The sequence below is a fragment of the Parambassis ranga genome, chromosome 20 (genome assembly GCF_900634625.1).
Source record: "Parambassis ranga chromosome 20, fParRan2.1, whole genome shotgun sequence".
NCBI lineage: Eukaryota > Metazoa > Chordata > Actinopteri > Ambassidae > Parambassis > Parambassis ranga.
Window position 1 is genome coordinate 8,295,368 of NC_041040.1, and position 23,605 is coordinate 8,318,972.

General features: G+C 43.4%; 1 protein-coding gene across 1 annotated transcript; it reads right to left on the reverse strand.

Annotated features, from left to right (window-relative positions):
* Positions 1-1,172: 1,172 nt before the first annotated feature.
* On the reverse strand, positions 1,173-23,391 carry abca4a (ATP-binding cassette, sub-family A (ABC1), member 4a). The gene is made up of 50 exons (XM_028432701.1): positions 23,259-23,391; positions 22,773-22,885; positions 21,839-21,932; positions 21,628-21,769; positions 21,359-21,498; positions 20,421-20,548; positions 20,043-20,240; positions 18,089-18,178; positions 16,913-17,147; positions 16,584-16,723; positions 14,709-14,825; positions 14,090-14,287; positions 12,563-12,768; positions 12,309-12,485; positions 11,998-12,220; positions 11,318-11,539; positions 11,002-11,206; positions 10,839-10,916; positions 10,526-10,714; positions 10,000-10,177; positions 9,785-9,916; positions 9,573-9,712; positions 9,355-9,492; positions 8,946-9,124; positions 8,770-8,872; positions 8,376-8,581; positions 8,207-8,261; positions 7,604-7,761; positions 7,353-7,477; positions 7,161-7,259; positions 6,886-7,075; positions 6,704-6,798; positions 6,577-6,609; positions 6,352-6,457; positions 6,184-6,258; positions 5,911-6,080; positions 5,643-5,820; positions 5,442-5,557; positions 4,631-4,778; positions 4,421-4,544; positions 3,988-4,117; positions 3,790-3,910; positions 3,648-3,710; positions 3,442-3,548; positions 2,905-3,046; positions 2,678-2,812; positions 2,482-2,585; positions 2,311-2,403; positions 1,981-2,230; positions 1,173-1,901 (listed from the first exon to the last, which is right to left on the reverse strand). Exons 2-50 carry the CDS (start codon positions 22,836-22,838, stop codon positions 1,782-1,784), a joined length of 6,861 nt encoding a protein of 2,286 aa, XP_028288502.1. The 5' UTR covers positions 22,839-22,885; positions 23,259-23,391; the 3' UTR covers positions 1,173-1,781.
* Between the last annotated feature and the right edge of the window lie 214 nt (positions 23,392-23,605).

Below are 23,605 nucleotides of genomic sequence, written 5' to 3' on the forward strand. Positions count from 1 at the left end.
GCTGGGGAAGATTAGAAATTAGATTATATACAGTAGATCCACATTCTCTATGCTTTGTTTGTGACAAGATTAGATTTTCTTTTTTTTTTCTTGGCTGTTTCATCACAGCGGTTTTAAAAACCTATATGTTTTATTTGCAATTGTCACATCTTTTTTCATTAATGAAATGTTTCAGGTTACTGTAAAGAAATACAACACACCCTCCCTCATAATAAAGTGCCTGCAGACGCAAACTAACAAACATAAGAAGTCATGGCATCCATTAAAGAGTCTCTTTTACGCTCTCGGGAGGAATGCTGATAAAGCAGGTTGTTACTCATGCTAATGTTAAGCTTCCCCACTGCACTGATGGCTGAGACTCCACTGAAGTGCTGCTTTTGGGTAAAAAGCCTCATCAGGTCATGACAACTGTGCGGCTTCTTCAGCCCGTGATGTCTTATCTCAGGTTTTACTGAACAGCTGTTGATATGTATGATACTACATATCATTAGAAAGCCAACATTTTTGTGCTTCGATTGATGCAATCGTACAAGACAATAACAGGCTGATAGTTAGCACCTCATTCAACTATGCATATAGAGTTGGGTCAAACAGGAACCAAAGATTTCACTGCATTAATATATGAGTCACCATGTGCACCAGAGAATGTATTTTAAATGGTGATCTGTGTCACTGTGTCATTATTTCTTCATATAAAGTATGTTTAATTCACCTTTTTTGTCATAAAATTGTATGTTGGATACAGTAAGGCTCCATGCTGTGGTACTACCGTGTTTTCCTGGAAGCTAACAGCTTCTAAACGTGGCCATTTTATTACACACACACAAATCCACAATCCTTTTTCTGTGTTACTGATACAAGCACTCACCCAAGTGTTCAGGAACAGCTGTTGAGACAGACAAACATTTTAAAGAAAAAAACACACTTTAATTGACATGATGCAGAAACATTGTGTCATCATTGTCTAATGACACCAGGTGCTGCACAATTATATCACAGAGAGCAAAGATTGAACAAAACAGTTGTGACAGAAAAACATCACGTTTTATCAAAATCGGCATTTAACAGCAGCATTTTATAACAGATATAATTATTATTAATATTATTGCACTAGTGTAATGCCAGAAACTGCTTCACCTGATGCTGCATCAATAAAGTGCTAAGACTATGATTCTGTAAGTGCTTACTCTGCTTATCTAACAAAAGGCATTTAAAGAGAATCTTGCTTGGCATTTGAAGCGAAAAACAATAACACTGCTTTCATTTACAAGCTGATCTTGATCAGTAATGGTCCTTCTCATAACTCTAAAATCTCTGTCTCGTGTGGTTGGCAAGGCCTACAAGGTGAGCAGAACAGTGGAACATAAAGCAGGCACACAAATGCTCCACACCTTCCAAATCCAAAGCCCACTAACCCTGTTTAAAAGCAAACGTGTGGTACTGTCACATGTTAAATCCATGTAAAGGGCTGTGTCCTTCACTTTTTAAAGTAACAGTCTCAAAGATATCAGTTGAGTTTTCTTGCAAAAAAAAAAAGTGGTGATTGGAGCCATGTTTTCTAGACTCCATCACCACTGTGTTACCTACACTTAACTGACTGCCTTTGAGATTGCCACATTAAGGTGCCATACAACACAACAGACTGTGGATTAAATTAGTTCGTCCTCTGTGGCTTTTGAAGCTGAAACACCTGTCACTGTGACACTGTAGTGTTTCCTGTCATGTGAAGATGAGTTTCTGTTCTCAGTCCTCTAAAAGTGTGTACATATCCACAGGTAGAGTCACTTCCTCATGGGCTTGATGGGTGTAACATCAATATATCGTTGTGCTCCAGCAGCTTTTGGATGCAACACAATAGTGTCATCCTCTCTTGACTGCTGCTTGGCAAAATTCACAAACACCTGCAATGACACAGAAACACCGGCATCAGTGAAGAGTAGCAGCTTCATTCAAGACATTTCGTATTTGTGCAGTGTTTACCTGGTCGAGAGTGGTCTGTGACACTGAGTAGTCCTCTATGTTGAGCTTGTCTTTGTTAGCCAGGACCATTTGGAAGATCCTAGCCAGGGAGGAGGACGAGATCTTGTACTGGAGAGTGTTGTAGTGTTTCTCCCTCTGGATGCAGCCGGGGAACGTACTCTCCATGAAGGCCTCAGCAGGGTTCAGGTCCGGAGCACAGCCAGGCTTGGCCGCTCTGATCTTCATGGTCACCACATAACCGTCACCATATCTAGATGCACAGATTCAAAAATTTGCATTTTGTTCTCCCACCTTTTGCATATGCATATAAAACCATGTAAAATGACCAACTTGTATTTGAGATGCTGAATGGTTCCCAAACACTTGAAGGATCCGTTGACCATAATAGCCAAGCGGGTACACAGGGCTTCACATTCCTCCATGCTGTGAAGACAAATCATTACATTATGCGTTCAGACATACATATATATGTGTGTGTGCACGTACAAACAGACATTGTACCTGTGTGAGGTGAGGACCACAGCTCGTCTGTCCTGAATAACACTCATGATGGAGTTCCAGAGGAAGCGCCTGGAGAGAGGGTCCATACCTGTAGTGGGCTCATCCTAAAGAACAGAACAACAATCCCACTAACAGATGCACAAAAACAATTCTCATAGCTGAATATAAGCACCACTTATTGAAACCCAGCCCTCACCAGCAGCACTAGAGCAGGACAGCCTATCATAGCAATGGCTGTGGAGAGTTTCCTCTTGTTGCCTCCACTGTAGGTTCCAGCACTTTGACCTGCATACTCCAAGAGACCCAGCTTCTGGATGGCCCAATCTGCGACCTACGTTTGAGGAGGAAAAGTACTCATTGTGTTACAGTGCAGTCACACATCACGACACAATGCAGTGCTTCCCATTGACGGCTGCCTCTCACCCTGCTGATCTCAGACTCTGGGACTCCACGAAGGCGGGCGTAGAGGTGCAGATGTTCTCTGCCTGTCAGCAGCTCGTCTATGGCATCAAACTGTGGGCAGTATCCCATGTTCTGATGCACATCCAGGATGTTGGTCAAAATGCTGCAAGGACAACACAATGGTGTCACAACAAAACATGATGAAGAGTTATAATAATAACCACTATTATCAGTCTGTGAATTCCACCTGAACATGAAAGTCAGAATTTCTGAGTTCTTAATAAGACATTTCTACTGCAATGTCCTCTTAAGTCAGAAGTTTGGATTTGATCTGTAAACTGCACAGCAGCACTAGCTCTAAAAAGCAAAATGGCTGCTCCACATGACAACAGCAATATAAGCTATAGTACAATACAGTACTGTTATAGTGTCTATTTAACTTTATTAATGACTTTGTCATCCTAAACTCTGACTGTTGAGCTGAATATGATGCAGCTTTATTAAGTCGATGTCATGCCGCCATCCAAATTCCTAATGGGATAACATGATATTATGAACCTGTAACCAGACACCGTGGCCTCTCCTAAAGTCACGTCTATGTCTCCAGTCAGCATCTTGAACGTTGTGGTCTTTCCAGCTCCATTTACCCCCAGCAGACCAAAACACTGCAAACCAGAAATCAGAGAAAGAAAAGAAAAAACAATTAAGCAAACACACTGCAGAGAAAATGAGTTTGGAATCAGTTTTACCAAACCTGTACACACCTCTCCAGGTGACACTCCCACACAGATTCGGTCCACTGCTGGGATGATTGTTCCTGTGTAGGTCTGCCAAGACAAGATGAGAATTAAATGAATGAATCTCGTTAGTTTGATCAAAAAAGGAAGAAGAGGACATTTTTCTGACCTTGGACAGGTCTCTTATGCGTAAAATGTCATTTGTGTTTTCACTCTGGTGGATTCGCTGTCTTTCCTGGGCCACATCTGTATCTTCATCCAGAATATGAGGCTTTGGGCAATCTGGTATCCTAAAAAAACAGGGATATTACAAAGGGCAAGCACATATGGAAAACATGGCATCTATGTTCATCTCTATTGCATTTACCAGTGATCCAGAAAGAAGCGATATTGGAAGAGAATGTTAAGGAAGAAGTAGAGAAATCCCTCAACAGCCATGCAGAGCAGGTTCCTTCCAATAAAGTTCCAGTTGTAGGGGTCTGGGCTATAGTCCTCACCTGAAGGAACACAACATGAAAGAAAAAGAAAAGCTTAAAAAGTCAGATGCACATAATTAATGTTGAATATTTTTCTTTTTAAGAGCCTCCGATTCTGGATAAAGTGGTGCAAAAGCTTTGGGGCACACACATTTAGCATGTCTGCAGCTAATCGGGCTCTTGATGACAAATGTGCACGGGATCAGATATCTGATGCAGGCTATCATTCATTGAAAGTGATGAGGTGGAGGCTGCCAGCTGGAGGCTTTTGTTGCTGAAAGCATTTGCTTGCTGGGCTGCGAGTGATATGAGTTTTGCAAATACCAAAGCGAGCATAGACATCAGTCACGGCCTGGTTCATGGCCATGTCTATGAGACCTCGGCCCAAGCAGTAGTGGGGGAAGACGAGCAGCACAGTCTTCAACAGCTGATTTAACCTATACAGAGTCTGGACAAAAAACACAACACATTAAAAAATGAGAGCGAGAAGGAAGATGGATGGAAAAAAGAAGTTAGATAAACAGCCAGGCTCACAGAGGTGCCTTCAAAGAGGTCCAGGATGAAGGTGATGGCGCTGCTGTTGATGCCGATAAATAGATTGATGCATGACAGAGAGACGTAAGCTGTGCTGGGGACATTGAACATGTAGGACATGGGGTACATCATGGGGGTCACAGACCAGCTGAGAGAGCAAGAGAGAGACCAGAAAATGATCAGTTAAGCACATGTCAAATTAGACAGTAGAGTGCAAGAAGAGGAGATAACGACTTCAAGAATAACTGTCCATGCGTACAGTTTTTTGTACAAATAAAAAGGTTTGATGTTCTGGTGATGTCAGCAGCTCACATTTAGTCTGAAAGATGACAAACATCTGGCAAGGGAGGCATCTAAAAACAAAACGCCCATCTGTCTTGTGCTACATTAACTTCAACTGCATTTTAACGGCATTCACTTTAAGCTCTGACAATGAGACATACACTGTGCTCAGGACTTTCCTTATGTATGAAAAGAGAAGGCATTAGGTGCTGTTTCTCTTGCAAAGTGCAAGGTGGAACAATTATTTGCACACAATAGTCCCTTAATGAGCCTTTTTCAGAATGATTGCTCTGTTGGATCCACAATAAATCTGTCTGGACTGTATCTGTAGAGTTTTCATGGGCCAATTTGAAGTACCTAATCTGTTTTTCCCCCATAAAACAGCCTGGAAGATGTTTTGGCGAAGCTGTTTGGGAACACACACAAAAGTGTCACCTTAAAGTAGCCTGTTAGCTCCTGCAGTGGAAAAGCACCTACATATTAGAACCACTTTGAAAGAATCTAGGTGTGTTAACGTCTCTGTACTTACCCATAAAGCATAAGCAGAGCAATGAGTGGTTGGAGGTTGGTTGGTGAGGTGTAGCACTTCTTATCAAAGAAGATGAAGATTTGCACCACCATGGCTGCACTGATGGAGTAATTCATCTGAAGAAAGGCACAGAAAACACAAAAAAAAATCATTATTGCATCTCCTTGACGACAGGCACACACTCATTAGGCGCTGTCGTACCATGTCCCACAGAAAGTTGGCCATCCAGTACACAAGTGGACTGACACCACTGACAAACTGCAGGTGTTTGGCCTGTGTGACCCGCTCCTGGATGAGGTAGAGGATGAAGCTGGCTGGCACAAAGGACATGGCAAAGATGACACATATGGCCACTACTGCATCCACAGAGGTGGTCAGACTGGGGAAGAAAAAAACGTATGAGGTCAGGTTTTCACACTTTTCCAAGAAACCTTGAAATGTAAGGCAATATTGGCTGATGTTGACTCACACAGTGATCTCAGAGAGCTGTTCTTTAGTGAGGTTCAGAGGATGGTTGATGGCAGTGATGCCGTATTCATCCAGGTTAGCTCCTTTGGGTAGGTGTGCACGCAGGATGGCGTTATTGGCCACGTTCATGAAGGACACCATGGCGTGCCAGCCCTTATTGTTATACCACACCTGAAAACAGCAGTGAAAACGTATTAACATACAGTATGCATCTTACTGGGACAAACCGTGGTCTGTTACACTGTGCTAAGCTGAATGTCATCACTGGACTGACCTTGACATTGTCCTGAGTCTCCATATACCTGAGGAATGTCCCAATGTCCTTCAGTGTTTGTTGTGAGTATTTGCCCTGTAAATTGAAGGTCACATGCAAGAAAATCATTACAAATGTGAGTAAAGTAACAAAAAGATACACAAATAACGTTTGACTTAAAAACCTTACCCCGGTAACATTGAGCAGCCGTCCCAGCTGAGCCGCTACATCCTGGATGGTCTTTGGCTGCACACCTAAAACAGGAAGCTGTCCCCCTACTGATACACCTCCATACCTGGATGAAACAAAACTTCCTCACCAAAGCTGCACTACCCAAAAACAACCACCAGAGGGAGCAGCACACCAATACAGAACACAGAATATACTTACAAAGACATGTAAGACTTATATTACCTTTGCTCATTCACCCAGTATTTGCTTTTCAGGCTGGAAAGAGATCACACACAGAGATTGTATTAATTCTTCGACTTCTGATGAAAATCAAATACAGCTTTTGCACAAATTCCTGAAGATTTAGCACCTAGTTCTGATCAGTCCAGGGTATGTCTTCACCAGGTAGTCAGAGATGTTCCGGCCGGTGAGGTCTAGAAGAACGTCTCCTGTAGACTGGATCCTCTGATAAATAAAACCACACACAGTGCGTTTTACATTAGACACTCATCAGCGGTGGAGGACCTAATCTGATGTTTCAGGTTCAGTTACCTGTGGAGGCGGCAGGCCTCCGGCTCCTTCAGGACACACAGGGAGCATGGTGAGTTTCTTGGGTGTGCTGCACTGACAAGCTGGTGATGGATTAAGGAAGGTCCACTTTGGGCCAGCCAGCATATCTATCAGAGCAGGGTTGACAAAGGGCATCTCCCATTCTGTGGTGATGTTGTTACAAGGGAAATCTCTGCCAGAGGGAGGAATTCATCCGTATTATCAAACAAAACAGCTCAAAGAAAAAAAAAAGATTTATAAGTGTGGCGGATACTCACTCCAAAGGTTCATCCACCATGCAGCGTGTCCCAAACCCGGGCCTGTCCAGCAACACCTCTCCAAAGTACTTCATCTGAGCATCTGTGGGGCGCTCATTACTGCATTGGATGAATTAATAAGACAAAGAGCAAAGTATTTTAAAGGGGTGTTTCTCCTAGCTAAAACCTAAAAGGCTGTGACGGAGTACCAACCTGAAGAAGGTGTACTGTCGCCCATACATCCACGGGGTGAGAGTCAAACTAGGATACTCTCCAAAAGGTGGAACGATGAGTGTGAACGTCAGCGCCAGGAAAACAAAACTGGCAGGTAACACAATCTAGCAGAGGCAGAGAACTTTAACTTAACACCATGCAAATCTTATGATGAACAAAAATGTTGATGCTTAATGTTTTATTAGTAAAAAAAACTCTAGGAAATGTTTGGATTTTATGATCATTGTTACCTGAGCGATAAAGTCTTTGAAGGAGCGTGTGGCGTGATGCAGCCTCTTGATCAACAAAGCAAAGAACTGTTTGATGATCAGACAGAGGCCTCTGACCTGATAGGATCCTCTTCCTGCTATGCCTTCTGACATATCACATGGATTGTGGCCATTGGAGTCTGAAATAAGAGCTCAAGTCAGGTTGGTTTACCCTTACATGCACGAGCAAGCCAGCTACCCAAGCATGTCTTCTCTCTGCAGCAAGAACATTTGCTTTGACCAGAAGCGTTACAGCTACAAGACTCTTAAGGATACATTAATCTATTCCTCTCATACTGGTGCATTTAAGTGTGCTTTTCCCACTATAGCAGCAGCAGCTCTCAGAGCTGGAAGCTTAAAGCCACCGTCACCTTTTAGTGCTTCCATATCAACAGCCACCCTGTTGAATCCACAGAAACTAGCTCGAGAAATCTGTTGCAATGTTTTCTTGTCTAAGAGAGTTACAGAACGGACACACATGATCAGGGGTACACTGACACAGAGGGCCACAACAGAGACAAAACTACACATTAAGACACAATCACAGGGAACAGACAAAGGAGCTCTTTCTTTTGTTTGTTTTACCTGTTATACATTTCCTGTTGGTTGCATTCCCATCGGCAGTGACCTTCAAGAAGATCTACATGAAAACATATGATTTTATTGTCAAGACTTACAGAAGCTTTAAAAACAAAGTCTTTAGAAAATTGCTTCTATTATTATGTTGGTATTCTTTGGTAGTGTTTTTACGCACCTCCTCCAGCGATGTGTCAGACACGCCAAAGCTGCTGAGGCCGATGTCCACCAGGGTTTCCTCCAGCTCCCTGAAGAGGCTGGCGTAGGCCCTGGGCTGGAAGTTGCGATTCGGCAGCAGATAGGTGAGCTCCTGACCAATAGCTTCAATCAGACGAGCCTGCGGCACATGATGATGGATCAAAGATGTGATGGTTTCCACGTTACCTGGAGATGAGTGGAAAAAAGGTGGATTTTTACTTTCACCAAAACTGCTTATAAATGTATTTTTTCAAGTTTCATTCATGCACATACTTTTGCAAACTAATTTCTGTGTGCAAGCTTCTCGCCTCATTTCTGATTGTATTAATAAGGTGGATTATGAATGGTTGAAAACAGGCTGAGGGAGACCTTACCGTCCATCTGTCTGTCTGGCGTCTGGTTCTCTTCCTGGTTCGCTTTAAACTTTGAACACTTTGAGCAGTTACAGGAACAATCCTCTGTGCAGTCACAGCTGGCCTGCTGGACAGAATGACAGTCAGACAGACATCTTCAAACCAAGCTGAACATTTTCATCATCATTAGTTCCCACCTTGGGAGTGTCACATTTCATTCTGCGTACAAGAGTGAGGTAAAAGCCGGCACCAAAACAGTTTTTTAAGAAGATGGGTGACCCACAGCAGTAGAGGCGGCCCTGAGAGATGATGGCCACCCTGTCACTCAGCAGGTCGGCCTCGTCCATGTGGTGCGTGGACATGATCACTGTTCGCCCTGCAAACCGAGCACAGAGAAGGAAGAATGTAAGGATGCAACGCTTGTATTTACTGCATAATTGATCATATCATGTAACCTATTGGTGACGATGCAGACTGGTTTATTCATCATCTCTCTGCATGCCATTCAACACATCATCAGTTAACTCATCATGTGGATGCTCAACACGTATTCAGCATTTATCACAAATTCATCAGTTCAAATAGCAAGGCTGAGTGTTACAGCACCTGCACGGTATTTGAGCAGCAGGTCCCAGATAGAACGTCTGGAGTAGGGGTCCACCCCAGATGTGGGCTCATCCAAGATCACCACCTTGGCACCACCAACAAAAGCCAAGGCGACCGACAGCTTCCTCTGCATGCCCCCTGAATCAGAGCACAAATATTAGCTGGTGTGTGTCTGTGTGATTTGTGAGCATTTCTACAATTTGTGCATGCATACACACCTGAGAGGTTCTGGGTCAGTTCGTCTCTCTTGTGAGGAAGACCAAGATCCTGCAGCATGTTCTCCACCTCTTCCTCAGCCTCTGGCTTTGGACGGCCTTTCAGCAGAGAGTAGAAGAGGATGTGCTCTGCTACAGTCATACTGAGGAAAAAAGAGAATGAATCATCTGTGTAAAACACACACTCCTGTGTTGTGATGTGAGGGGTTACATACTACTGAAAAACAATGTTGTGTTGAGGACACATTCCCAGAGACAGACGGATGGTGTCCATGTCTGTGCGGATGTCTTTGCCATAAATGGTGGCAGTCCCAGAGGTGGGAGGGAACATACCAGTCAGGATAGACCTTCAAAGAAAGACAGATGGAGAGACATGATTTGACTCTGCTCAGCTTTTGGTGCTTGCCTGTGCAGCATCTCTGTGACATACATGGTGGTGGTTTTCCCAGCTCCATTTTGGCCCAGGAAGGCTGTGATCTGGCTCTCATAGAAGTTGATGGTGAGGCCATCCACAGCCGGAGAGGCACGACTGGCAAAGATTTTAACCAGGTTCTGGATGCAGACGCCCTTCATCAGATCTGCGGGTTCTGCCTCAAAGAAGGACTGCTCTGTACACAGCAAAGACAAGCACATGGGAAGAAATGAAGCTTCTGGACAGACACAAATGTAACTAAAACATTTATAAGATCATGTTTCATCTCAGTAAGAATTTTTTTATTTCCATGAAAGATGCGAAACAGCATGACTTCAGGTGACTGGAATGCCATTCACTGTAAAGACGAGGTTTCAATCACTCATTAACTAGGCATGAAACTGAAGGGCTAGCAGTGTGTATTCACATAATGAACACAAACACACACAAGGACATTGTGTTCCCACACCCTGTACAGGAAATAGGGAATGTGGGTGAAGTGAGGAGGAATGAATCTAGCCATCTTTCTCCTGGTTCTTCTCACCTTCAGTCTGGTTCTCACTTTCCAGCCTCTCACGCTGATCCTGGTGCTCACATGAGGGTGTGTCCTCAACAGGCTTGGGTTTCTCCTGATCTTGGTTTTCCTCCTCTTCACCTTTTTTCAGCTGCTCTCCTTGCTCTTTGTTTGCCAGGTTATCAAAGCCCTTTTTATCACACTCCATCTTGTTGTTGCCTTTGAAAAAAAAACAGGGTTAGGTTAGTATGGTGTTGATGGCAGTCGAGTATTATGTTGTCACTGGTTCATATCTGTCTGCATCAACCAAGGCCAAACAACAACACAAATGTACAACACGCACCTGAAGCTGGGGCAACGCTGTTAAACCAATAACAGGGCAGAAGGGGGAAGTAAAATGGACGACCAATTCCATACTGTCCTGTAACCAAAAGAAATAAAATCTCACACAGGAGAACATTTATTATTTGGTAACCGTATCCTTCATTTCTCTCTAAAACACTGACCAGGGAAGACATTGTCCAGGTACCAGGCCAGCACAGCGTAGAGCACAGTGTCCAGGCCCATCATGCATATGGAGGTAATGAATGAGAACTCGTCCCCCTCCAGGGGGCTGGTTTGGATGTTGTCCCACTGCAGACCCAGACCCTGCTCCTCGTACCGTGACAGATACTCTGTCCCAAAGCCAAAGGCCACTTGGGACAGCAGACTCTGAGTGAGGATAAAGAGGTCCAATCATATTTGTACAAAAGGTTCAGGCCAGTTTAATGGTTCTAAGAAGCTAAATATGTGACAACATGTCTGTATGATGGAGACACCCACCACCAGGATCTTCATGTCTTTGGTGATGTGGTCTTGCCAGGCGAAGCAGAAGATGTGTGGAAGGTAAAGGGTGAAGTAAACAATACCACAGCAGGCTGCAGCCAGGTTTGCCTGGTTGAAGAAGACACTAAACAGGAAGCACTGCATGATGGTAGCCGTGGTGAAGGTGAGAAGAAAGAGGAAGAGGATGAAAGGGTCGCTGTAGTTTAACACCCTTCCTCCCTGGAAGCAGAAGAGAAACACAAATGTACTTTTGTTAGCCACAGAGTCTCCACTAGAGGATGCAACAGCCCACCTTTTAAAACGCTGTATATGCAGAGCAACCGGCTGAGAGCGGTTCTCACTTAAGTGCTGTTAATCATCGACTGGCCTGTTCTTGTCAAGCTGTTAATATAATTCCCATGATGTCATAGTGTTTACAGTTCTTTCATTAATGATTCATGAGGTCAGTATGCACTCTCTGAGCTACTGTTATCAATTAGGTTTTTTCAAGGAAAAAGGTAGTGTAATGATTCACAGGGTGATATCTCATAACATTTATATCCAGAGAAGTTAACTTTGAGATTGATAAAGTGTTTGAAGGCAGATTATAGTACAACTCTAAAGGCTAAAAATAGAAACTAAATCCCAGTCAAGTGAAAAATTGTGACGGTTTGTGAAAGAAGTGAATTGTTTCTCACCATTATTATGGCAGTGAGTAGAGCTGTGCTTGTGCCCATCATGATAAAGCTGTCAATGAACCAGGTGGACCAAATCACACCATTGGTGACCCCCATGACCTTTAGTGTCTCCTTCAAGCGGAGTTCCTTTTCCAGAACAATGCTCTTGACTATCATGGATACAGAGTAGACCCAGGCCAGGACCATGAAGATGGGGAAGCAGCGATTCAGTGTCAGCATAAAACTGGAAAGGGGACAAAGATGATGAATCTGGATGCTCCACAGGTTCACTACCAATCAAAAAATGACCTGTAACTTAAACATCTACTCACAGATCATCCACATAACAGGGGTAGGGCATCTGTTGAAGGTAAACGCCCAGTGGCCACTCCTTCCCTGTGTGGGTCTTGATGATCCCATGCTCTATTATGTCCTGGAGGTAAGCGAAGCCACCCCAAACATAGCGGAGATCATCCATCGGATCAGCCCTGGGACCGGGATCCCAATACCTGAGCAACACACAGCTTTAGCTTTCATGTTGTTTTAAACACTATACTAAAAATACATCAATGAGTTGCAGTCTGACCTGTCTTTGACCTTATTGGTGCGTTCCACTGAATCAATATCCATGCGTATCTTGAATTTAACATGAGGTGGGACATTGGTGGTCCAGGAGTACATGTTTACAAAGACAAGGCCGGCCCAGAACTTGCTGTCCTCCAGCAGGTTCAAGGCCCGATGGGTAAGAGCATCTTCGTCGGGCAGAGGCGTGAATTTATCTAGGATCACACACTGGAAGAGCAGAGGTCGACAACAGAGACAGACGTACATAAATAGACAGATTTAAATGTAGTGCAACAAGATAAACCCTAAATATAAACTCCAAATTCATTTAAATGACATCCAGCAATTCATATTTTTAAAGGTGGTTCTCCAAGCTAAATATTAATGTTAACATTTAGCTAAAAACAGGTTCAACTGTAATGCCAAGGTATTCAGGACTCTCACAAAAATGTCATGGTAAACTGTCTCCTGCCTGCCCTGAGTAACCAGTGCTGGCATTATCCTCACACATTTGTGTTGGTTGTCTTTTTCCTGAAAAGTGTGTCTGATGTAGCCATTCACTTTAGGCTAATCAGGAATTCCTCGATCCGTCCAAAAACAGCTTTCTATCCCTGACCCAAAACACACATACACACACGGATGTGCTGTGCATCCAAAATACATGCTCATATGCATTTACCAACACAATGCAGAAGTTCAACAATTTACCTCAATCTTAAAGACCCCCCCCCTCATCATTTAACTCAAGCATTCATCTTCTAGCACTGCAGCCCCTTTAGCTGCTGTGATATGCATGCATGCCACCAACGTGAGGCAGTCGGCCATCAAGCCCACCGTCATTGTTGCCTCTTTATAAAGGACGGTGGATAGAGTGACAGCTGTGTCTAATCGGCCTCAATCGTTCCCACTCTCTCTGTCACACTCAAGTGCTGTAAGCTTCAGCTTGGACAAAAACAAAGTGCACCAACCATCTACACGGCCATGCCCCCAGGTACCCCCCTGCGTAAACAATGCTATTGCGATAGGCCTCTCATACCGATTAGCCTCTGAAGGAAAAGGGGCAATTTCAACTTTGTTTCAAATGCATTGGCCCACTCAAATGTGGCGGAGGGCCCTCACAAGAGATGGTATGCGATGTTTTGTTTTTGCTTAAAGCCTCAACTCCATCAGGGCTAAACAAAAAAGACTCAGAGACAGCTCGTTTGTAGAGCTGGCACATGCCCACCTGGGTGGATTTCCATTATCTCTGGACAGAGGGACAAATTACAGACAGTTTATCTGAACTGCTCACATCACTTAGAGAGTGGTGCTGAGCACATTTTTGTTAGGTAACCACAGTATTGAAATCAACAAGTGACAGGACGTGTGCTTAATTGGATTACTTCATGAATAGGCCAGGTGAAATGAAAGAGCAAAACAACCCGCATTCTTTCTGTCAAAGTCCAAAACGTTTATATTCATCTGGAAAAGTGGCGCCCCTCTTTGACTAGTCAGTATAATTCCCAGGTACTACAGCAGGAAGGAAAGTCTTTCAGCAATGCCAACTCACATCCCCGTATTGGTTGAGCATCCGAATGACGCGGTCAGTGAGGTTAAATATGTCTCGCCAGTCAAAATCAGGCATGTCGTCTTGACGATCCTCTGGTGGTCCGTTGTGCAGGAAGTTGAGGATGTGTTTGGAGGAGAATGGCGCCATCTCTAGACTCCTGTCAATGAAATCCATTACAGATGGATTGTGGATGGTGTCCTGAAACAAAAAAGATGAAAAGATGAAAAATTTAAACTAAGAAGAGTAGAAAAATAGGAATATAAAGACAAACAAACTGGGCTTTTCTAGGTGGACATCATGACAAAGAAAGGGACAAATTGAAAAGGGAAAGCTATGCTGTATTTTGGTAAGATAAGCTGCTACATTCAAGCAGGAAATTCCTGAAAAATCTGAAAAATTAGTGAGGAAAAAAACAGGATAAAATAACAACAACATCATTAATCATCAGTCTTTGAAAGAAAGAACTGTCGGGCATTGGATATCAGCTGAATGGCAACAAGAAGGTAGATTGAAATCATATGTAGCTGACACACAACAATTGGAGTAAGGGTGGGTGTAATTTTTTAGAAAAAAAAAACAAAAAAACATGGATGCTATTTTCACTCTTTTGTTGTCCTACCCGGATCATCTTGACTTGGATTCCATCTTGGAAAAAAGCCCAAATCTGAGGAGCCACTTCCTCCCAAGCCTTCCCCATCATCCTCAGCCTCTCCAGCTCCTCAAATGTAGCGTTAGCCTACGTGACAGATGTGTGTCAGTCAATGCTGCTAAAGACAAAACATAACTTTCCTCACAAATTTCCAGATCAAGGTGAAAAAAATAAGAGATTATGCAGGTATGAACAGAAATTGTTGGGGGGGGGGGGTATGTGTACACAACATTCAGACTCACACTGTCACAGATCGCCTGCTACATACCATTCCCACATTTAACTCTCTGTGAAAGCAGGCTTTGCAAACACAACACACACATTCTCACACAAAGAATTCCCGCGGGGTCTGTACAGATAACCAGCAACTGTGCAACAAAAGCACCCTCTGCCAAATCGTCAAATATTTACTGCACGCTTATCATTAAAACCCTGGATGTGTTGTGTGTGTGTGTTTTTTTTGTGTGTGTGTATGTGTACAGGGGTACAGTGCTTTGTGTGTGTGGCACATACCCAGCGCTGGCTATTTAAGTATTCAGTCATGTGCAGTGGGGGATAAAAGCACTCAAGAGTACACCCAATTAAACGCCTTCCTCTTGTGTGTGTCTGATTTTGGGTGACAATGGGGACAATGGAGCAAGGGTGACAATAGAGGCTGTTGGTGACAACTGGCTGAATGCATTCAGGCTGCCCAGTGAATCCCAGTCAGGTTCCCACAAGTGAGTGCTTCCTCATTCCATGAGGCAGGCAGAGGAGATGGAGAGGGGGACAGGGGGGGATTCCTGGAGGTGATTTCTTCTGTGGGAGCAGCTGAAAGATCTGGTAGCCAGACTGAGGAGGAGACTAAGATACAGTCTGTTCTCTGTTTTGCATTTGTATACAAACACAGGACTGAATCCTGCAACAAAGCAATCCCTCTGTTGCACAAGCAAACTAAATGAAAACCTGGCACACAACCCAGATGCATCACCATGTGTTTCCTCGCCAGCTTCCAGGTAACGTCTGCTGCTGTTGCACCAATTATATAAGAGAACTACAGTAGCTGTATTTCATCGTGGCATCAAAGGAGTGTAAGACACCAGAAAACTTTTAACTGTGAAGTTCCATCATAGACCAATGATGACCTGAGTGCACTTCACAACCGCAGAAAAAAACATTTTATATGACAGCACCTGTCATATAAACTGTAACAACATACATTTAAGTGCATGTTTCGTGGTTTTTAGTGTCTTGTGAAATACGGTGATGGATGACATGAGCAACAAGAAGCTTAACAACAAGCTTCAAAGAGCCTATTAAGGCAAAGTAATGGATTAACCCCTTGGTCATTACTTTCTTAGTGCAATTAAGATCCCAATCTTGAGGGAAGAGGAAAACAAAGAGGTCATTAAAGGTCAGGAAAGGGGAAACACAAGTGAGGACTCTGGTGCTTACATAACACTAAAAAAGCCATGGCGCCAGTGGACTGTGTGGTAGTCACCACAGCCGATCAGCCTGTGTTCTTCTATAGCTACCAAGCCATCCATGACTGCTGCCCCCCCTTAAAGGGCTTGGACCAACACGTATCTACATCTAGATACAAAGGGTCGGACATGACATGAGGAAAGCTGATCCCCTTTTAAGAGGAAAATGTATTGTTCACTAGCAGAGGAGGTGCCTGCTGCAAAGTGAATGCATGTCACAGAGAGGACATGAAGGGGGTCATCTGTGATCTGCATTTAATGTCTCGTGTTTAATGAAATACTGCACAGTTAATCCATTGTCCCCAAATATGACTGACTGACTGTGCGGTGACCATCACAACCATCCCATACCGTACTCCTCCATGGAGTGAGTGCTGCTTACGTTTCGTATGATCTGCCTGACGGCTGGAGAGTCAGGGGCGTAGAGGATCCGTCCCATCAGCATGGGCTTGACAGAGTTCCAAACAATCTTGGTGGCAGGGTTGGACTCCAGTTCCTTCATCAGATCATTGCAGAAAGGAGCTGGAGGGAAAAATGACGTGTTGTGTAACAGTCGAATGACTAAAGGTCTTGAGGACCCCAGATCAGGTGAACAGTGCAGGACAAGTTCAAATTGCCTCATCTTCTTCTACTTTAAGGTGCCTCTTGTTCATTCTTGCTGCAGTCTCAAAACCAGTGCATTTGCTTTGGTCTAATTACTACAATACTCACTGGTGCTGTTGTCATGTGTGTAGTGACCCTGTGCCCAGCCGCTGTTGATACCCAGGAAGGCCTTGTAGTTATTGTCCTCATACCAGTTGAAGGAGGTGACACGGGAGAAAGCTCCCTCAGTGTATCCACACACCAGGCTGGAGGCAGCAGCCATCACCTCCCTGAAGGACACATTGTCTTGGAAGAGAGGACTCAGGACCTGAATTAACTCCCTGGTGCTGCTCCTTTTCAGCAACTAAAGAAGAAACAGTTTGTTTTTAATGAAAGGTTTCAATGTGTGGTTGCATAAAAGGCATAAAAGGCATCAGTACCTGAACCCTGACCTGTTAGAACTCCTATAAATCATGAAGGAAATTAAATGTTTACATGCTAGGGGAAAATTAATGGTATAAATAAACCTTGTGAATTTATAGTAGGAAAAACACTTGGAGAGCCTGTGTGTCCAGCCATCTCACAACCCAGCATACAAAATATGACAGATCTTGAATATATGTCCTGGATTGTATAAATTCAACATGCACAAATAAGGTGATATATGAGTCTTAATTCACATCAATCAGGTCATTTTGGTTCCAGTATCCTGAACACATGGTGTTTATACCATCTTCTCTGTTTTAATTCAAAAGAAATGGAATAACTGAGTTGCTTTCCATCTTCCACTACAGCCACACACTGTCTATGTCTCGCCAACAGGATGCCAGACTGTCAGCTATGATGAATGTCCCATGGAAACATCCACAACAAACATGACAATATTTCCACTCAGCCACCTTGAATCAATGTTTAAATTACAGGTATGGACACGTTGACATGCCTTTTTATAACACGTCAACACTGACAGGGGTAATGTAAGGTAGGAATGTGCTTAAAATTAATGTTGGCAAAAGAAAGACACACATGAACAGATAAATTAATCACTCCTTATTATCTCGACTTCACCTGTTCCTTCAGCCTCTGTGTTTTCTGTCCCATAATGATGATGTATGTGTTTTTATGTTAAATGGGCTTGTTCTGGATTTAGCCTTCCATATACGCACTAAAATGATATTTCCCCCCTTCGGTGTTTGCGTAAAAACACCAGGCAAGAGGAAGCAACTGTTTCCTGATGTCTAAAAATAGCAAGCGCTGAACTTTTGAATGGCTACAGCTACTGGGGCTGAACTGGCCGGGTCTTACCTCTTGCAGTTTGTCCGACGCGTCCGAGACAACACGTACCCAGAAGTGAATGTCAATGCCTTCAGAGTGATTGTCCAGAACAAGAGGAAGCTAAATAAACCCACAAATGAAAATAAGAGTGAATTTCAACTTTTTGACAGCTGCTGCTGTTGTCATTACAGTTTTTCCTTTATCTTTTCAGCTTGTTTGGCCAGAGAGCTTCCAGAAAACTCACAACACAATGGGCTAAAGATTCAGGAAGCAGCACGAGGCCAAGACACAGACCTGCCAGTGGGAACATCCTTCCTCCTTCTTCCTATCTCGATGCAGCTCTTGTGGCTGAGCGAGCTGGTGTGTGTGTTTGTGTGTGTGTAATTTGAGTAAAATGAAAAGTCCTTGTGCATCACAGAGATCATTAGATTGCACAAAACAAAGCTAAAGTTGCAGCACGCAGCACAATCTGTTTGAAAATGGTGTAAGTTCAAAATGGCTGCCTTCCTTTAAGGGTTAGGGTAAAGACAGGGCATGACACATGACTACAAAATGTGAAGTATCTCCTAAATGTCATCCCTGCAACTTATAAGCATCCCTTCTGACATGTGTGGCTGGTTTACAAATACAGGAAGAGGCTCACGCTGAGTCCTAACACAAGAGTGCACATAAGCACACTTGGCCCGGTCGCATGTGATTGCGCCTGGATGGAGATGAGGCCGAGGGCAGCCGTTGTTGTCGTCTGTCTCATTGTGGCTTGTGTTTACTCTCAGCACACACTGATTACTGAAGTGAGCAGTGTCTCTACACTAAGCTAATTACAGACGGAGGACAAGTCTGCTTGGTCTATTTGAAGCACGCCGGCAGAGCCGCAGCGCACTCTGAATATCATTACTACTGTACGGCTGAATAAATGGAGTTTCATAAGATGAATTATTATGAAAAGAAAAACACCTAATAATGTGAGCAACATGTTAAGCTGTATACATATTACTGCACAAAGATGCTCTGTTTACTTTGCACTAAATTTCCCTGAGAAATATTTGTCCTACCCTGAGAGTCAGGGCCCGGCTAACAGCTGTTTATCTACCAACTTTAAACATGCTGTCAAATTAAAGGCTTGTGAGAGCTTGTTAACATTTCATCTGGATGTGATAGCGGCACATAAATAACTATAACCTGCATGGCCTAAGATGGAAGAATTCTCTGAAAATCTAACACATCAGAAAGACGAGCAGTCGTGGAGCATACGGACCCCTTCTTTGGAAAAATCTGTGTTTTGGACTTCCGCTGCATCAATGACTTCCTCATAGTCACTGTCACACTGGTGACTCCTATTTGACTTGAAGAGATCAGAATAGTGGACACTGCTCTCTTTGCACCCCTAGAACATGGAGTCTGTCCTTTCCTTGCAGACCTGGGGAAGGTGATTCCACTTCAATAATTGTGTGTGTGTGTCTGGTTGGAAGTGGTGGAGCTAATTCTTATCCATGGTTAAACATTTCTGGTAAATCTCTGGATCCGCCTCGAAATTGGCTCAATTATGAAAAAAACTGAATGCATTAATCAGACACAAGCTGTGGTGAACACATTATGACATCTTTTTGATATCTATTTTACAAATGCTACATCCTGCCAAGTGCTATACTGCACTATGCCAGCTTAACAGCTCAAGTCATCCAGCTAACGCTTGGCTCCGTCCTCTCTCATGTAGCCATGGAGGATCTTTGCAAATGAGCTAATAAAGATGGCCAAAACCCAAATGGAATGTGTCCAATTCTACATTACTCCTAACCACCCAGATAACTGTCAAACTGTGATATGATCATCTTTCTATAAATAATAAGGCTCATTACTGGTTATTTTACTGGCAAGGATATAGTGTAAATGTGGGGCACACTGCCCCCCCAGGACAATGATGCTCACAGACATTTCAATCTATTTACACTGAGCCCTAGAAATCCAAGAACAGAGCAACACTGACCAGCCGGAACACTTTAAAGAAGTCGACGTTGGCGTAGAACTTGTCCTCGATGATTTGCAGCCGCTGTGCTGTGAGGCTGCACATGGCGTTGCGGACAGCGTAGAGGCCTCTGCGGCTAGGGAAAACGAGAAATCTCTCCAGCAAGTTCAGGTTGCAGGCGATGTCCTTTAAATGCAAGTCTGGGACCCCAAAAGCAAACTTAAAAGACAAGAGGACAAGAAATGGATTAGGGTGATGTCAAACATGAAGATATACAGATTCATATGTCTCTGTATTACAATGGATTCTGCCCTACAGTTCAGATGTTTTACTTTCTTTAACGTACTGAATTCCGTTGAATACGTGCATGTTCATGCATGTGTGTGAGTGTTCATGTACCTGTTCAGGCCTGATTTGGGCATTAACTAGATGATACACCACAGACTCAGTCAGAGGAATGTCTCTCAGCAGGTATGACGTCAGGATCTCATCATCCTTTAGGATAGACTCCACTTTTACTCCTCTGCCTGCAAGGAGATACAATAAAAAAAAGTAATGAACTGGAGAGTGGATAAACCGGAAAAGTTGGACAAATGATGATTCTCAGTGGCGTCCTGCGGCCTGTCTCTGCTTGAATAAAGTTCGTTTTGCAGGGCAAAGTGCTGTTTTGGCTGCTATCCACATACTGGTTAGACTTGCCTCGGGATATGTGCACTGAAAACATCAAAAATGAAACACTAAGAAAGGAAGTGTAACAAATGTGACAACAGTACAGATCCCAGTTTTGTAATTGCCAAATGTTTTTGTTGTGTTAGCAGTAGAAGTTTAGCACTGTCCAAGAAGGCATCATGTCTTTGTCTTCATGCCTTGGGGCACATAAGGACTAGCTCTACCGATTCACACTGCCTCACACGCCGAATGTCAACATTAGCTCCAACCATTTTCAGTTTAATATGAGCGGTCATGAATTAAAGTACTCATAAGTTCTCAGCGTGATGCGGTTTTCTTTCCCGGGGCTCACAGGAACTTGAGCGGAATGTGGCTCTGTATCTCTGTCAGTCCATCTACATATTTCTCCAGCAGCCAGACATAATCATTCACAGGCTGGAATGCTCTCAGCTGCATTCCACTCCCATCATAAAGGTTTATTTTGCTAGCAGGGAAACACGGTGACTGTACAATATACATTACACATACACATCAGCAGAGTTAGCATGGAGTCCCACGAGATCTGATGGACAATGAACTGCTTTCACACCAAATGAATAACACTCTAACATCAGCAGCTTACATTACCTGCTCCTCTGGAACCTATGTGATAGGTTGTGAGCACTGACCTGAGACCTGTTCAGGATGGGTGCGCAGAGTGTCCATGAAGTTACTCATTGAATTTAATTGCCGCCACAAGCGACCAAACTGCAGAAGCTCCGGATCCCTAAAGAAAAACTCTTCGGCATCCGAATACAGCCGAGCCAATCTGAGGAGCAAAGTCAATACAGAAGACACACAGAAAGAATTATGCTTCTATTCCTTCAACTTTGAGCAAGTAGTTTTTAATAGATATGCAACACATTTGGATTAAAAGGATCATGTTCTGCTTGCTTACATGGAGTTGTTGTAGTTGGACACCAGACCGGGAGATTCACCACGGGTGGGGTGTTGGAAACAAGGGTTGTTGGCATTACAGAAGATCCCCTGGATCCATGGCAGGACCCCGGATGAGGGCATGGCCTTGTTGGGGAAGTGGCCTGCCATGAATGAGATACTTTTAGCTGAAGTCTTTGACTGCTGTTTGTATATGTGGTATTTTTACTCACATTCATGCTGACGGTAAAGTGGATTCACTCTTCTCAGCCACACCAGTCCCATGAAGAGCATAACAGGCCACATGATCTCCATGAAGAAGCGAACCTGGGTTAAAACACACACAACAGGAGCAGTCGGTGATAGTTCGTCAACAGATGTTCACCAAAGAAATGATGTTTAGAATCAAGCTTGAAATCTCATATGTGAAGAGGTAACAGCAATGCCTTAATTCTTCAGACCTCTATGTGAAGGGATATCTACGGAGGTCAGCATGCTAACAGGCTAGCTGTGTGTAATCCCACTTTGCACCACTAGATGGTCTAGTGGAATAATATGGCATCTAGTCTGATTAACAATACAAAATCCAGCTTTATTGTGCCTGGTACAGTCTACAGCTCTCAGTTGAACTGACTTTGCTGTATGTTATGTAGCTATACTCCACACACACAATGCTTAAGGTATGTATTCATCTGCACAAAACAAGACACGAGAAAGGCAAGCAGGTGCAGTGAGACTCTTACCTATGTTATTGTGTTTGGCTAGAAGCTACAGTCTAACCCTATCCTGTATTCTAATGTTAATTAAATTTGCATCTTTGTTTTAGCTCATTTGGTACTGACAGAGCTGTAGTAAGACTTAAATAACTAAGTCAGTAGCACAGCTCATCATAGTGAAAGTAGCTCAATCTCAAAGCTGTTTATCAGAACAATACAGAAACATGACTACATATTGTACTGTTTAAACCAATATGTTTAGTTTAGTCATGTGTTTATTTGACTTTTTTGGTCACAAAAAACACAGTTGCAAACTTTTTTCTCTCTCTCTCTCTAAGGTTAAGTAAATAATTTGGTATCGTCTGCAAAGAATAACACTCCAAAAAAGCATTTTTTTCAATTGTATACTAGGAACCAGGATAGCATGTATGGATGGATGAGAGGAGTTTACCCTCTGCCTCCTGCGGATGGTCCAGTTCTTCCACAGCAGGAGCCTGACCTGTCGTCCTGCCCCCATGGCGCCTCCTTTTTAACCCCCGCAGGGGCTGGCTGCAGCCAACAAGCCTGTATTCAACCAGTCCACATATCGCGGGTCATCAAACACAAATACACAATAGAAGATCATTGAAGTTTGGTTACTCTGAATTTTGTGGATTAGTCATCTTCAGGAATAGCTCCATAATGAGGTTAATGAGCTCACGGTGCTTCACATGGCCAGTGTAACAATAATAGACCTCTCCAGTCTGTGTGTGCTGTCACTACTATTCATGGTTAATATCACCACCAAAAAACACGACATGGTACACATTCCATGGGTATATACAACATGAACTCATCTACGTCAGTAACAACATTTTTTTGGATTTTATGGCTCCCCCTTATAGATCACATATACAATGACTACACTATAAAACATATTGCCTAACTTCTCACTTACCTCAGAGGAACACTCTCCCTGTAGATCGATACCCAATAAATAAAGCATAACACCACATATTCTCCCTTGTGTTCCCGCGGCTGCTAACACAGCTTGTTTAGAGACCTCGTGAATAGTTAAGCAGATTGATTTAATCTCCTTTCACAGTGCTGGGAGACTGCTAACACTTCCCTCTCGTCCAGTTTGTACAGGCCTACATGACCCCGCCTTCATTATACTGTATAATCCTACCATGGTTATAATCCCTCCTTATTTAAAGGATATAATTGAACCCAATTTAGCTGTTTGGATCAGTCACACATTAACATAACAGAAATTGTGAACTTTTGACAAAACAACAGCAGATG